The 16,399-nt window shown below is 27.7% G+C and overlaps 1 protein-coding gene across 1 annotated transcript in view; it reads left to right on the top strand.

Moving 5' to 3' along the window:
- Positions 1-2,292: 2,292 nt before the first annotated feature.
- The window catches only part of LOC135963956 (probable 2-oxoglutarate dehydrogenase E1 component DHKTD1 homolog, mitochondrial), a 30,017-nt gene continuing 15,910 nt past the window's right edge, over positions 2,293-16,399 (top strand). The window contains exon 1 of the mRNA XM_065515977.1: positions 2,293-2,600. Within this exon, the coding sequence (XP_065372049.1) occupies positions 2,468-2,600 (133 nt within the window). The 5' untranslated portion in view covers positions 2,293-2,467. The remainder of the gene's footprint in view (positions 2,601-16,399) is intronic.

Here is a 16,399-nt window from a genome sequence, read left to right as displayed (position 1 = left end):
TGATTAAACGCTTATTGGCCAAGTTATTAGCGAATTTAGATATTTTGAGTTTTTATATAAAAAAATAAATTTTTCAGAAATATGAGTGATCACAGATCGAGCTCCTTTTCTTGATTAAACGCTTATTGGCCAAGTTATTAGCGAATTTAGATATTTTGAGTTTTTATATAAAAAAATCAATTTTTGGTCAGAAATATGAGTGATCACAGATCGAGCTCCTTTTCTTGATTAAACGCTTATTGGTCAAGTTATTAGCGAATTTAGCTAATTTGAGTTTTTATATAAAAAATCGATTTTTGTTAAGAAGTATGAGTGATCACAGTTCGAGCTCTTTTTCTTGATTAAACGCTTATTGGCCAAGTTATTAGCGAATTTAGATATTTTGAGTTTTTATATAAAAAATCGATTTTTGGTCAGAAATATGAGTGATCATAGATCAAGCTCCTTTTCTTGATTCAACGCTTATTGGCCAAGTTATTAGCGAATTTAGATATTTTGAGTTTTTATATAAAAAATCGATTTTAGGTCAGAAATATGAGTCATCACAGATCGAGCTCTATTTCTTTATTAAACGATTTTTGGTCAGTAATATGAGTGATCACAGATCGAGCTCTTTTTCTTGATTAAACGCTTATTGGCCAAGTTATTAGCGAATTTAGATATTTTGAGTTTTTATATAAAAAAATAAATTTTTCAGAAATATGAGTGATCACAGATCGAGCTCCTTTTCTTGATTAAACGCTTATTGGCCAAGTTATTAGCGAATTTAGATATTTTGAGTTTTTATATAAAAAAATCTATTTTTGGTCAGAAATATGAGTGATCACAGATCGAGCTCTTTTTCTTGATTAAACGATTATTGGTCAAGTTATTAGCGAATTTTGAGTTTTTATATAAAAAATCGATTTTTGTTAAGAAATATGAGTGATCACAGATCGAGCTCCTTTTCTTGATTCAACGCTTATTGGCCAAGTTATTATCGATTTAAGCTATTGTGAGTTTTTATATGAGTAATCGAATTTTGGTCTTTTTTGTTAATAAGGAAAATAAGCTCAATCTTTGATCACTGATATTTTATACTTAAAATCAATTTACAGCGATTTGAAAGAAAATAAGTTCACTGTAATCACTGATATTTGATACTAAAATCAATTTTGATTATAAAAAAACTCAAATATCTAAAATCGTTCATATATTCGCAGTTATTGCGATTTTAAGAAAAATAAGCTCAGAAATCGATTTTTACTATAAAAACTCAAATATCTTAAATCGTTCATATCTTCGTAGATACTGCGATTTTAAGGAAAATAAGCTCAATCTGTGATCACTCATATTTTATACCAAAAATCGATTTTTATTATAAAAACTCAAATATTTTAAATCGTTCATATCTTCGTAGATACTGCGATTTGAAGGAAAATAAGCTCAATCTGTGATCACTGATATTTTATACTTAAAATCAATTTACTGCGATTTGAAGGAAAATAAGCTCACTGTGATATTTGATACTAAAATCGATTTTGATTATAAAAAACTCAAATATCTAAAATCGTTAATATCTTCATAGATATTGCGATTTTAAGAAAAATAAGCTCAATGAGTAATAACATCATATTTTATACTAAAAATCGATTTTTACTATAAAAACTCAAATATCTTAAATCGTTCATATCTTCGTAGATTCTGCAATTTTAAGGAAAATAAGCTCAATCTGTGATTACTGATATTTTATACTTATAATCAGTTTTTAAATCGTTCACATCTTCGTAGATACTGCTAATTTAAGTCAAATAGAAAACTGTATAAAAAAAACTGAAAATGTTAAATTGTTTATAATATCCACAAATTTTCATCTCAAATACGTTTTATATAAAAAGAAATCAGATTTAAAAATTTTGTAAACTGTTTCTGAACATGTACTCAGTGTATTGACGGGCTTGGCTTATTGTACCTTCTTACTTGTTGTTGTATGTGTATAATATTATGGAAGAATAGTTTGTGGTTTAATATTATGTTTTTTTATAAAATTTTATTCAAATTATAGATACATATATGTTCTTATGTTCAAAAAGATGTAAAATTTTCAGTTTTGTTATAATTTTGTTGTATAATTTTAGTACAAAAAAATAAAAATAAATGTTTAAAAATATATGGAAACACTGATCGTGATACTCTTAAATCTAATATATTTTGTTCCAAAGCTCTCTTAATTTGATATTACGCTTATCAGTTCCTATAAACGAAATATTGTGCGTTAACTATACATACGAATGGAATGGATGCATACAATCAGTATTGTTGTGACTTTTGGGGTGTGCGGTACACATTTTGTGGCGTGAGTGAAAGTGAAATTGAGGTCGCTCCAGAGAAATAATTTACATATAGAATACTATTAATTGATAGACGTTGTTATCACTTTTTACGAATTTACTTTGATTGAGAAAAAAACCAACAACTTTAAATCAAAATGCTACGTCATATGTGCAACCAGCATTTAAATAAATCTCTATGGATACAGCAGCAATTGCAACAACGTTGCTGTTATCACAGTGAAAAGGGAGTATTCGGCTACCGGCCAAGAACACAACGTGAATATAAAGGTAAATTTTTAAGAAAGTGAAAAGCATTTCATATTCATACATACCTTCATACATTATTAAGGAAAAATCCAACAATGTGTTAAATTGTCACAAGTATTAAGACTAATCAGTGCCACCATAAAAATTTCATCTGATAACACATCTCTCTCGGTTTTTTATGCCTCTGATAACAAAAGTTCGCGTTTATTTTTTTCGTTTTGTGTTCCAATTTGTTTGTGTTCTTTTTGGTAAAATAATCTTAATTAAACATGTTGCTGGCACTGGTGTTTGTCCACAAGAAGATACATGTATTTTCCAGCAGTAATAAAATAATAATTGTTCATTCAATACTTAAGTCAATATTGTATGTACATTCGCATTCAAAAACTACTATATTCTTTTGCGTACATACTCACAAAGATAATCAAAATATGTATAAGCACTCGAAATATTTTATGTTCTTCAATACCCCCCACCAAAAACAAAAATAAAGGGAAATCATACATTTAGTTTGTCATTCCGTTTGTAACATGTCAAAATATTAGGCATCCTATATCATACATTGTCAAATATGCTGCTGTATACAAAGGTTCGAAATAATTACAGTGAGACCTCGATTATGCGTAATGGTCGGGACCGGGAGCATTCTAGATAATCAATTTTCCCGGTTAATTGAGTACCAATTTTGAGTAGTTTTTTAATACATATAGTTTTTCGTTAATGACTTTTAAAGCTCCATATTGCACCCTGATCCATCAGTTGAATCAAAGTCGTCCAATTTGGTGGAAAAACTTTCACAATAACGTTTTCAGCATTGAAATCTTGTACGTCTGGATGTGAATAGCAGAATGATTTTAATTTCATATTTTAGATCGATTTTCTTAAAATGATCTCTCACTTCTGGTATAAAATTATTGTTAAACCATTCTAAAAATATGTGCTATATTACCCAATCTTTATATTATCCTTGCGGAAATCTCATGGACATTTTTTAAAGCTCTTGAACTAGCCCTTTTTTCAATAACTAATGATTTGAACTTGAAAAAAATTATGCTTACCATCCCGGATAATAGAGGTAATTACAGTTAATCGTTGCAAAAAAATTAAAATCGTTCCAAAAATATTTTCTTTTTCTTTCCCGGATAATTGATATTGCCGGTTAATCGAATCACGAATAATCGAGGCATCAATGTAATTCTTAATTCCATTTTCGATTGCGTTAATGAATTCATTATGAATTAATTCATCGGATTTATAACTTAGTACTTAAAAGTAGAGTTTCGTGTTCGGTTTTAATCGAAATCGAAATCGAAACCGAAACCGCGTTTTTTCCAGCCCTAAAACCGAAACCGACAATTATTCTTAGGTTTTTACTTTTAATCTATTTTCAGTAGAAAAATTAAAAATTTAGATGTGAAAAACAAACTTTTTCATCCTAAGATTCATCCAAGTATTTCCTGACAATTAAAATCAAATGACTGTTTATTTGTTTTATTTAAACAAAAATAATGTAAGAAAGAAATAGTACTAATAAGTCTCATTTTGTGAATTAATAATAATTCAGGATAACATGTCTCTAGTTCCAAGTTTATTGGTTCATTGTAATTTGGATTCTAGCTAATTCGAAACGTATTATTAGAATTAAAAAAGTACCATTTTGTATACCCACTTAGCATCATCAATGCCTTATTTCATATTTCTAGGCCCATTATTATTGAAAATGCAAAATAAATGTACCACTAAAGTTACCTTTTGCTAATTCTAACTCATTCAGAATCATGTGTGTCTAATTTTTAGGTTTATTATTATAAAATATTCCAAAAGTACTATTACAATAAAGAAATAGTACTATTACCAGCTATTATGTACATAAGTAAAATAATTTAATGTAATAAAAACAATTAGATGATAAAGTACTAATTTTCCACAATTGAACAATTAAATCAAAGTAATTTCCATATTATAAGTTCAATTACATCAAAAATTCAAAAAGTTGCATTCTGATGAACGAAAAAGTACTCCTTAGTTTGGTTTAGTTAGTTCTCCTTTTTAGGTATCAAATACCATTGAGACCCTATTCCTGATTATTTCTTTACTGAGAATCATATTAGCCAAAAAGTACCATTAAGAGAAAATTTACCAATTTTCCATTATCCTTTTGAACCCCGTCAAGTTTGAATTTTAAATTTGTTAGCTTTTCCTATATTATCAACTGATTTTGTTTCAACAACACTTGATATTTAATAAATTATCACAAAATCGACCGAAACCGATTGGTTTTAAATTTTTTAAAACCGAAACCGCGGTTTTGAAACTCTACTTAAAACATATTGAATTCGTTCCTATGATAATTAATTCTTTATTGAATTAATTCCTTATTGAATCATAAAACTTTTCTTGAATTCAAATCCATTACAAAATAGCTTAATTTTTTATTTAATTTTTCTTCAATTCAAATCTATTACAAAATTTTTTAATTAAATTTTTTTCAATTAATTTTTTAAATGATTAAAAAGCTAAACAAAGCTGAATGAATTGAAACATTTTAATTCAATTTGTATTAGATTTGAATTGATAAAAATTTAATCATTCATAGGTTGAATGAATTCTGTTGTGAACTAATTCCATTATGAATTAATTCAACTATGAATAATTTCTATATAAATGCCTTTGAATGAAGCTAAAGAATTAAATGTTGGGAATGGATTTGTGTAATGTAATTTTAATTCAGAATTAAGATTTTAGTGAATTAAACTCAAGTTGAATTAATTAATTCGAAGCTTTGACTGTATCCCTGTATTTTGAAGAAACCTATGGTTCCTGTTAAATAATATTAGGTTTAAATTTTCAAAATTTTTAAAGTTTATATGAAAACTTTGAATTAAATTGGTCTCTATGTACATATGTTATGTACATAATAACTATATTGCAGGTAGAGATAAAGAAGTGTCGTTAAAGCCGATAATATTTTTATTTTTTTGTTTGTATCTTGTTGTTATTCCAAGTAGCTAGTAATATAGCTGTTGTTTTTTATATGTTTGCAGTTGGTGATTTTATTTTGAAACTAATTGTCAACAGCATATAAAATAAACAAAAATTGTTTTGTTTTGATTACGCTATTCTCGCCGTGTGACTTGCTGCTCACTCGCCTTAGTGACCGATACGAATAATGGTGTGTTTTCATTTTAAAGAGTTACCATTGCCCACTAATATATAGAAATTCTCAAAACTGTTTTACAAAAAACCTCGTTTGCAATTTAAACTTTAACAGTTTCCAGAATAGTTTACCCTTCACCATGGCAAGAGGAAATATGGGTCCGTCATTCTGGATCGTTATAGATAACGTAGTCGATATAGCCATGTCCGTCTGTCTGTTGAAATCCACTTTCCGAAGTCCCCAAATAAGCAACCTATTTAAAATCCAGAAAATCGGCACACAGATGACTGAGATATAAGCAAACACATTTTTGTAGAATTTTAATTCAGAATAGTTTTGATATTAGATATTTTGTAGAATATAAAAACTATATTTCCTATTTTTATCACCCAAAACATGTTGCTACACGGCAACACGTTTACATACATTTATTTTCAGTCCATTTTCTCGTACGACAAAAATAAGAGTAAAATTTACTCAAGTCAGCTCCCCAGCAAACCGGCTTTTATTTATAAATATTTATTTGTTTGCTCTTATCAATAATAATAAAGCTATAATAAACATTGTGTTATGGGAAACGTGTACTAAAGACTTTGTTTCTCTCCTATAATTAAGATGACAAAATATAAATTTTTAAATATTTTCGTTTCATTAATACCTATTTCCAATGTCAAAACATAAACAGAGCCAAATATTTGGAAAACATTTTAATAAAAAAAAAAGCAAAAACATTTTTCTTTTAAAATTTCAATAATTTATATTTTTGAGTGATTTTCGGAAGTGGGCCTTATATGGGGGCTATGACCAATTATAGTCCGATCACCATGAAATTAGGTCATGTGATTTATGTCTATATTAAAGTTAAGTATGTTGAATTTTGTGTGTATACTAACATTTTTAAGCGATTTATGCACGTTAAAGTGATTTTCGGAAGCGGGTCTATATGGGAGCTATGACTAATTATGGACCGATGGTAACAAAATTTGGTGACATGAATTTTGTGTATATAAAACATATTTGGAGCGGAATTTGTGGAGATACATATATAAATTAAACATTTATGACCGATAAAGTCCAGTTTCAATAGGCTTGAGCCGAAAAAATAATATGTACCAAATTTCATCGAAATATCTTCAAAATTGTGACCTGTACTCTGCGCACAAGGTTTACATGGACAGCCAGCCAGCCAGCCGACCAGACGGACGGACGGACATCGTTTAATCGACTCAGAAAGTGATTCTAAGTCGATCGGTATACTTTAAGGTGGGTGTTAGACTAATATTTTTGGGCGTTACAAACATCTGCACAAACGCATTATACCCTTCCCACTATGGTGGTGTAGGGTATAATTAATTTTTGATATAATAAAAGGAATATTAAAAAAATTATTACTATAGAGAAACATGGAGCGGAAACTAGAAAAAAACTCAAACAAAAAAATCACACATACGAGTGTTGTTTTTGTTTTCGCATAGTTTTTCTACTAATACATTCTCACCACTTAGGTTTCTGACAACTGAGTTAGGTCTTTGACAGGAGAGTTTCCGCTCTGTGTCTGTTCTCTATGGTTATTACATTAAGAATTCTTGGGTTTTTAATATAAAATATATATTTTTGTTCAGAAATATAAGTGATCACAGATCAAACTCATTGTCTCAATTAAAAGCTTATTGACAGTTAAGAAATTTTGTGTGTTTTTCATATAAAAAAAATTTGTTTTGTTCAGAAATACATATAAGTGATCACAGATCGAGGTCCTTTTCTCAATTGTTGTGTTTTTCATTTAAAATATGTATTTTTGTTCAGAAATATGGGTGATCGTGGATCGAGATCCTTCCCATACGTACTTACGAACTTTGGCAATTGATAGCGCCATATTGTTGAAGCTACATCTGTCGAGTTGGCTGTTATTTATTCTGTTTTATTTTCACAATTCCCAATGAAGGGATATAGCGTTCAACAACACCTGCAAATAATTAAATTGTTTTATCAAAAAGGATGTTCTATTAGTTTTTCATCAAAAAATCACCTTCAGCGATAAGGCCTAATTCAATTCAAAAGATATCTTAGACACACTAGGTAATTTAGTTGCGCAAGTCTCTTTCCCAACAACAAAACAGCATACACAATTTTCTTCTCCTTAACCCGACATTACCTCTGGCATCGACAAACACAACAGACTTGCGCAACTAAATTGCCTAGTGTGAAAGGGGTCTAATAATGTCAAATTCATGATATGATATGATATGATATGATATGATATGATATGATATGATATGATATGATATGATATGATATGATATGATATGATATGATATGATATGATATGATATGATATGATATGATATGATATGATATGATATGATATGATATGATATGATATGATATGATATGATATGATATGATATGATATGATATGATATGATATGATATGATATGATATGATATGATATGATATGATATGATATGATATGATATGATATGATATGATATGATATGATATGATATGATATGATATGATATGATATGATATGATATGATATGATATGATATGATATGATATGATATGATATGATATGATATGATATGATATGATATGATATGATATGATATGATATGATATGATATGATATGATATGATATGATATGATATGATATGATATGATATGGACACCAACGACGGCGCCATTTCTATTCAGAAATATAAATGACTACTTCTTTTCTCGATTATAGATTTTTTTAAATTTTCTTAAGTTTTCATGTAAAAAATCAATTTTCGGTCAAATTTATAAGGTATCACAAATCGTGGTCCTTCTTTTCATTTTGAAGTTTTCATATAAAATATATGTATTACTCTGACTTATATCTTTAAAAAAGATTTGTTAGCCAACTTCAAAAACAAAGTGCTCTCCAACGGTAAGTTAACTGATAAATGAAATTTATGAAAATAATACCTTAACAGAATGTTTATGGCAACATTAAATAATATTAAATATTAAATTATACATTAAATTTCTGTATAATATTTCCATTAGTATTTCTTTTCTATTTCTGAATTATATCAACCTATTTCAAACAAAGATAACATATTGTTCGATTAAAAAACACTACCATTTAGCTGGGATTTGTTGCTCTAATTGTAAATAAAAACAATATTTAAATGGCACAAAACATGTTAGAGAAAAATTAGAAAAAAATAATCTTTCAATTACCAACTAAAAACGTAAAAAAAAACTCAAAAAAACTTCTTGAGTTTTAGCAATATTTATAATCTTTTTGAGGTTATAACCAAACCAACCAAGTGACTTAACTTTTACCAATTCATGCATTTCAAATACAATAGACAAATTGAAAAAAAAAATACCAAAACTACCAACAACAATTACACCGAAAATAATTTTTATACAAGAAGTATGAATTCCTATTTTATTTACAATTAAAAAAAGTTCATATTAAAATTCAAAATTATTTGGCTATAAGTATTGTTATTGTATTTAATATTTATTTAAAATTATTTTCCAGATATCGATTTATTTTTTCTCTGTACATTCATTTGAAAATCAATAGGAAAAACATTGTAGAACTCAATGGTTTTCCAGAACAACTTATTGGAGAATAGAAACAAAACAACAGATGAAAGGCCAAGATTAAAATAAATACCCTAAAAGCTAGAAATTAAAAAAAAAACGAAAGAAGGAAAACTGAAAAGTAATAAAAGCAATAAAACTAGAAAAGCTTTAAACTTTAAAAAAAGCAAAACATACAAATTTTTAATACTGGAGAGAAATTTAAACAATAAAAGACTTTCTTCCGTAGTAGTAGTTGCAAATATTTCAAACAAATTTCCAAAATAATGGGTTTTTCTCCAAAACATATGAATATTTTGATGATAACGAAGTTAATGTATTTAAATATTTATGTTTTCAATATTCAATTGGTCCATGTTGCCATATTTTTTTTTCAAACCTACCGACTGACAAATCAATTTTACCTATAAATACAATATCAACCATAATATATATAGGCACACCCATTGAGTAACCCATCATTACACTTATTCACACATATTTACTACACCAATTCCATTTTCAAAATAAGATTTTTTTAAGCGATACATAAATCTAACAAGTCCGATATAAACACCAATAAAACATAAGTGTGCTTAAATCCATGAGGGCCAAATACATTCCCAGGGGACGAACATTAATCAGTTTCTTACCTAAACACAACATGAACGCCAGAAAAACTTTCAATTGGGCTTGCCAAACTTCAAGATTTGTCGCCAATATTGGGTATTTTGAAAGGCTTTTTGGGAGAGAACATTTGGTTTGAGGACAGTGGAGTTTGTTGGGTATTAAATATTTAAATTAACATTGTTTATATTATTATATATTTATTACAAGTTTTGGAGATGAAATAGATAGATTTTAAATGAAATTGAATGTATTTATATTTCAATTACAAAGATGATAGAATTTTTAGATTCAAAATATTTCAATTGGTCCATGTTTCATTCAATTTACCATCTTTTTTTTTAAAATTTGTAATTAACAAATCTAATTTAAATATAATATCTGGATTATGAGCGTATCCGAGCAGTTCTGTTGGACTGTTAGGGTCACCAATATGTACACGCAGAGAAAAAATATAATTGGGCATGGTTACTGTAACCATTTGAATAGTGTTACAAGATTTTTAACAATATTATAGTCACAGTAACCATTTACATGATTGTGGTAACCATAATATGGTTAATTTACGATTCACATGATTGTATCAACCATTTATATGGTTACAGTAAACAAATATATGTTTGTGGCAACCATATTTATGATGAATAATTTTATCAAATTATTTTGTTCTCAGGCTTATCATCCTTAAGCAGAGAGCAACATAATATGATAAGTCCTTCATCATATGAATGGTTGTCACAAACATATATTTGTTTACTGTAACCATATAAATGGTTGATACAATCATGTGAATCGTAAATTAACCATATTATGGTTACCACAATCATGTAAATGGTTACTGTGACTATAATATAGTTTAAAAAAACTTGTAACAATATTGAAATGGTTACAGTAACCATGCCCAACTATATTTTTTCTCTGCGTGTACATAATTAAGACTAGCTAGACAAATAATGGACCGATTCTAACCAATTTGTCCTTGGGGCAATAGAAAATCTTGTAGCAATTTTTAGTCGAATTATCTTTGAAATTGCTAGGTTTAACTCATTCAGCCACAGATTTTTGTGTATTAGTTTATAATCAATACAATTGCATTTTTACTTTAATTAGGATTCATATATTATTAAAAATAAGAAAAAATAAAAATACACCTAAAGGTTTTTATGGAATAAGGTGGTTAGTTTATTGACCACCTTGGCGGTTGGAATTAAAAATAATTATGATAAACATTTTCGTAGCGTATAAATTTGTTTGAAAACTTGTAATTTTGCAATGTAGCTTTTTTTTAAAAAAAAAAAGTGGAAAATTTGTTAACTATATATGGCCCATTGGGCTCAGTTATATTTGTATAATAATAATAAATAAATAAAATAATTATTCCATGTAAAAAAAACAACAAACGAAATAGCTGTGTAGGTAAGATATTCTCTACCTTGATTACACCTTCTGTGTAATCAACCGGCTCCTCCAATCGACAATTTTTGGCAGGAATCGAACCCGCAACCCTTGGATTGATAGTCCAGTACACTATCGTCTAGTCTATCACTTAAAAAATTTAATTATTTAGCAAAATGCCAATAGATATCACTAAAAATTTGTTAATGACTCTAGAAAAGGAGGTTAGTAAAGTAACCACTAAACCGGAAAGAGTTAATCAACTCAGAAAGTGACCATGAGCAGATTGGTGTACTTTAATGTGGGTGTTGGGACAATATTTTAGCTCGTTACAAACATCTGCACTAAGAAAGTTCCAAATCTTTGTATTTCGCACATCTCCAAAATTTCTAATTCTATTTCAGAATTTTCCAATTGTATTTCAGAAGTTTCCATGCGTATTTCAGAATTTTTAATTTATACTTAAAAAGTTTCTAATTGTATTTTAGAATTTTCCAATTGTTTTTCAGAAATTTCTATTTTTATTTTAGAAATTCCCATTGGAATTGCAATTAGAATTTTTTTAATACATTTGGAAAATTCTGAAATACAAATGGAAATTTCTGAAATACAACCAGAAAGTTTTTAAATACATTTGGAAATTTCTGAAATACAATTAGAACTGTCTGAACTACAATTGGAAATGGTGTAGTAGTGAGTGAAGTAGCTAGTCCTTAAATAAAAATATGAATAAACTTTTGAAATGACTACAGCTTGGTATACCAAGGCACGGCCAAATGATAGAATTATATAGTAAGTAAAATGGCTTAATCCAAAAGTGGAATGATAATAAAACATACTACACTTCAGATTACAAAGTAACAGTAAGTGAGAACTGACTCTCCGATAGACTACTTATGGTAGCAAAAATAAAAATAATTTCACTATAGATTACTTAGCAATCTATGTTGGACACTAGCGGATATATTGCATGCCTATGTTATTTGAGGTCTTTAGAAAATTGATTTCAATTATTAATTGCTGTCTACAAGTCCCCTTCGTTTATTCGCAAAAAAAAATTTAACAGTACTCTTTTCTGTTTAAATTTGCTTTTAGTAAATAGTGTATCCAAACAAAAATGCAATTCTAACTATTCAAAACAAATGTTCAATATACAACAGAAGTTATCTCAATTAACACATTGCCAACAGTCAAAGAAATATTTGCAGCTGTACAGCATACATACGAGTACATACATATGTGCAATTCCACGAGAATGACAACCACAACTGAAGATACAAAAATCCTTGAAACTTTTTTTCAAGATGATTTGAATAGGAGAAAACACTTAAATGTTACTATGTGAAAGTATTTAGAGCTTATTACAACATTTTAAGCGAAAATATATTTAATTTTTAAATCAAATTGTTTATTGAAACCGAATATATATTTTTTTTTTTAGTTTTTGTATGCATACATATATTTACAGAATATATATTGTTTTACTATAACCCCCTGGTTATACCTGATCAATTTTTATCATGATAAACAAGTAAGAGAGCTATATTCGGCTGTGCCGAATCTTATATACCCTTCACCAAATTATACTTTAAAATAAATTTGTTTAAATATTTTTAGGTAAACAAAATTTAATTTTTTTTTTAATTGTTTTTCAAATTTTTTTTTTTATTTTTTTAAAAAAGTTTTTTCCAAATTTTTTTAAAAATTTTTTTTAAATTTTTTTTTTTTTTTGAAAAAAATGTATGACAAAAAAAATTTTTTGATGAAAAAAAAATTCGGGTTAAAAAATATTTTTCCCGATTTTGACCAATTGTAGGTCCAACTTACTATAGCCTTATCTACATCGTTGCAATGGACTTTGAAATATCTATCATTAGATATCCATATTGTCTATATTAATGTCTTAGTAATCCAGATATAGATCAAAAATAGGTCAAAAATCGAAGTTATCCCGGTTTTTTGCTCATATCTCCGTTATTTATGGACCGATTTTGCTGATTGAAAATTAATTTCAACAGACAGACGGACGGACATGGCTTAATCGACTCCGCTATCTATAAGGATCCAGAATATATATACTTTATAGGGTCGGAAATGAAAAATGTAGAAATTACAAACGGAATGACAAACTTATATTGTCTCGAAGGTGAAGGGTATAAAAAATTATCAGGAATAGTCTCCATTTATTAGTATTATTGCTTCGTTATGATAAAATTGTTAGTGCTTTTGCTTAGACAACTTTTTCTTGACAACAAATGTCATTTATTGTTATGATGAATATTTTTCAAGTATAGACAAGGGGTAAGAGACAATACTGTCACGTACGATATTAATTTTTTTTATTATAAAATCATCCAAAGATTGTTTTTATTTAAATATGACGGATTGTAACTGTAAGAAATTAAAAGAAAACATAACGACTCTCACTATTAGCAAATTTTTGGATATTTCTTCATGTACCCCTTATTTCGCTCGATATTTTGGACAACAATGTTTCGAAAGAACTCTGAATGGAACATAAAGACCAGATTATATTTCAGATACTCTTATTTTTGCACACTCTATTCCACTCTATAGGCATTCAAATGTCACGTACGATGATATGGAATTACCCATAAACAACAAAAACTAAATACATAACAGCAGCAAATTTGTTTGGTTATCTTTTTAAGAATTTAAAAAAAAAAGGAAATGAAATAAAAAATAGTTTTCCACGATTCTGGCGAACAATTGGATTTAGTGAATAATACGTAAGCTACTTACTGCACTGTCTGATACTCCTATAAACCAAAAAATAGAAAAACAAGTAAGAGTGTTATATTATACCCACCAAATGTGGGTATTTTTTTATTGCCAATAATATGGAGGGTTGGGTTTAAATATGGACCGATCCCCACAAAAGTTGGTAGAAAGATTAAGGTTCATATAAAACTTGTTTATGTCCAATTTCATCACGATATTAATTATTACAACACAATTATGAATGTTCAAGTCTTTTTCTGAGGGGGGCCTTGTATGGGGACTAGAGACAAATGTTGCCCGATTTTCGCCTTATTTTACAGTATAATTTCAGAGTACTTAGAACTAATTTGTGCATAATACTATCTGGATTGCTGGATAATTAAAATATTTATGACTGCTCAAAAAGTAGTCCGGGGGACATTTGTATGGGGACTAGGTGAAAACATGGACCGATTGCCCATTATCAATACCAAACAAATCTTACCAACAGAATGTAGCTCCTTTCGTTTGGGCCCTATAGTGTTTTCAACAGACACACGCACAGTGGATTATATAAGGTGTAGGCATCTCATAATTGATTTTTGCAAATGATTGAAATTAACCATAAACAACTTGTATCGTAAAGTTAAGATGTCAAGCAATAATTATTTGCAGAAATTATAGTTCTTATGTCAACAGAAGTATTCGAAAATGGCGACAGAACACACTACTTTCGACTTTAAAGATTTGGAAAGTTAAAATTATACCATATTCAAGGGCGTATTTTTAATATTTATAATTATTTGTTTTTAGGATTTTTATACCTTGTTGAAAAGGGTGGAAGGGTGGAATCTTGTTTAGATTCTATCTTTGTAATGAGTTTTGTATATATTGTTAGCAGATTTGAAATGTATTCATTTATAATATATAATGTTTTTTGGCTTACCTACGCAACTTTAACTAGGATTTTAACTATTGGCGCCGTTTGCCACCAATCTAGTTTTAACATAGAATTAAAGTTTATCTTATTATCTAAAAGATATATCAAAATTAGCTGCCTAAACTAATGGTATGCAGAAATTATGAGCAACTCAGAAATTTAAGAAAAAAAATTATCAACTTTTTTATTTTAGTTGCTTTTCATAGTTTATTTTGCTATGATAGGTTTTAATAACAGTGTTTTAATTTTTTAACCGGATGAAAATTGTAAAAGTTATTCAACTTTTCATTAACACCTTTTATAGTATTTTCTCCCTCAGCGCATATGAATAAAAAAAAACAAAAAACTAAGTATACAAAAAAATGTTTGTACAATTTTTAATTAATAAGGTAAATTTCTTCGAAAAAGTTTAATAACTTTTGCGAATATAAATCGATTTTAACAAGTAATATCTCATTTTTGTCTATATAAAATTATCTTTAAAACTGTGTGCAAAAGAAAAATAGGTTTTCATAGAAAATAATTAAAATAACTATAGTTGAATTTGAAAAATTACGAAAAAAAAAATGCTAAACTTTTTATAAAAACTTACATAATTTCATGAAATTTTCTGACATTTATGAAAGACTAATTGGATGCCTCTCCACAATTGTTTACAATTTTGAAATCGGTGTAAAAATATGTGAGTTAGAGGTACTTTTACTATTACTTTTATACAAAAACTCAAAAAAAAAATCAAAAATGTATTGTTAACCGTTCATGACTTTTTTTAATAATTCGATTTTTATGATTAAAAATACATATTAAAGCTTAAAGTCCCACCTATTCAACAAAAGAAAAATCTAACAAAAATCCGCATCCATTCAAATGTTAGAGATTTTTGATCCGAAAATGACCAAAATTGTCCATTGTTTACTGAAAATATTTCATTATGTTTACTGATACATATTATGTTTACTGAAAATATTTCAATATTTTTACAAGTTCTTTAACTATATTATAGTCACAGTAACTATTTCTATGATTGTGGTATCAATGACATGACAACCATATTAATGATGATTCATTATATGTTGTTCTCAGATTATGTTATTGTTGTCACAAACATATATTTGTTTATGTGAATCCTAAATTAACCATATTATGGTTACCACAATCATATAAATAGTGAATATTATATATATTCTTTTTGGTTCTACTACCAATATCTCGAAATGTTACCATGTTTTTTAAGGTGGGTATAAATAAAAATTTTAAATTCATTCATTCAACAAACTAGCTTCTGAAATATCTCAATAATACAATAATACACATTTATAACTCTGCCCCTAAAACGTATACTCAATTTACAACCATTTATTTTATACAATATAAATTTTTTTATCTAATGAAAAACGAAAAAAAAAAAAAAAAA

The sequence above is a fragment of the Calliphora vicina genome, chromosome 1 (genome assembly GCF_958450345.1).
Source record: "Calliphora vicina chromosome 1, idCalVici1.1, whole genome shotgun sequence".
Classification (NCBI taxonomy): Eukaryota; Metazoa; Arthropoda; class Insecta; order Diptera; family Calliphoridae; genus Calliphora; species Calliphora vicina.
Note: the sequence above shows the minus strand (reverse complement) of the source record. Positions and strands in the feature narration are given on the sequence as shown.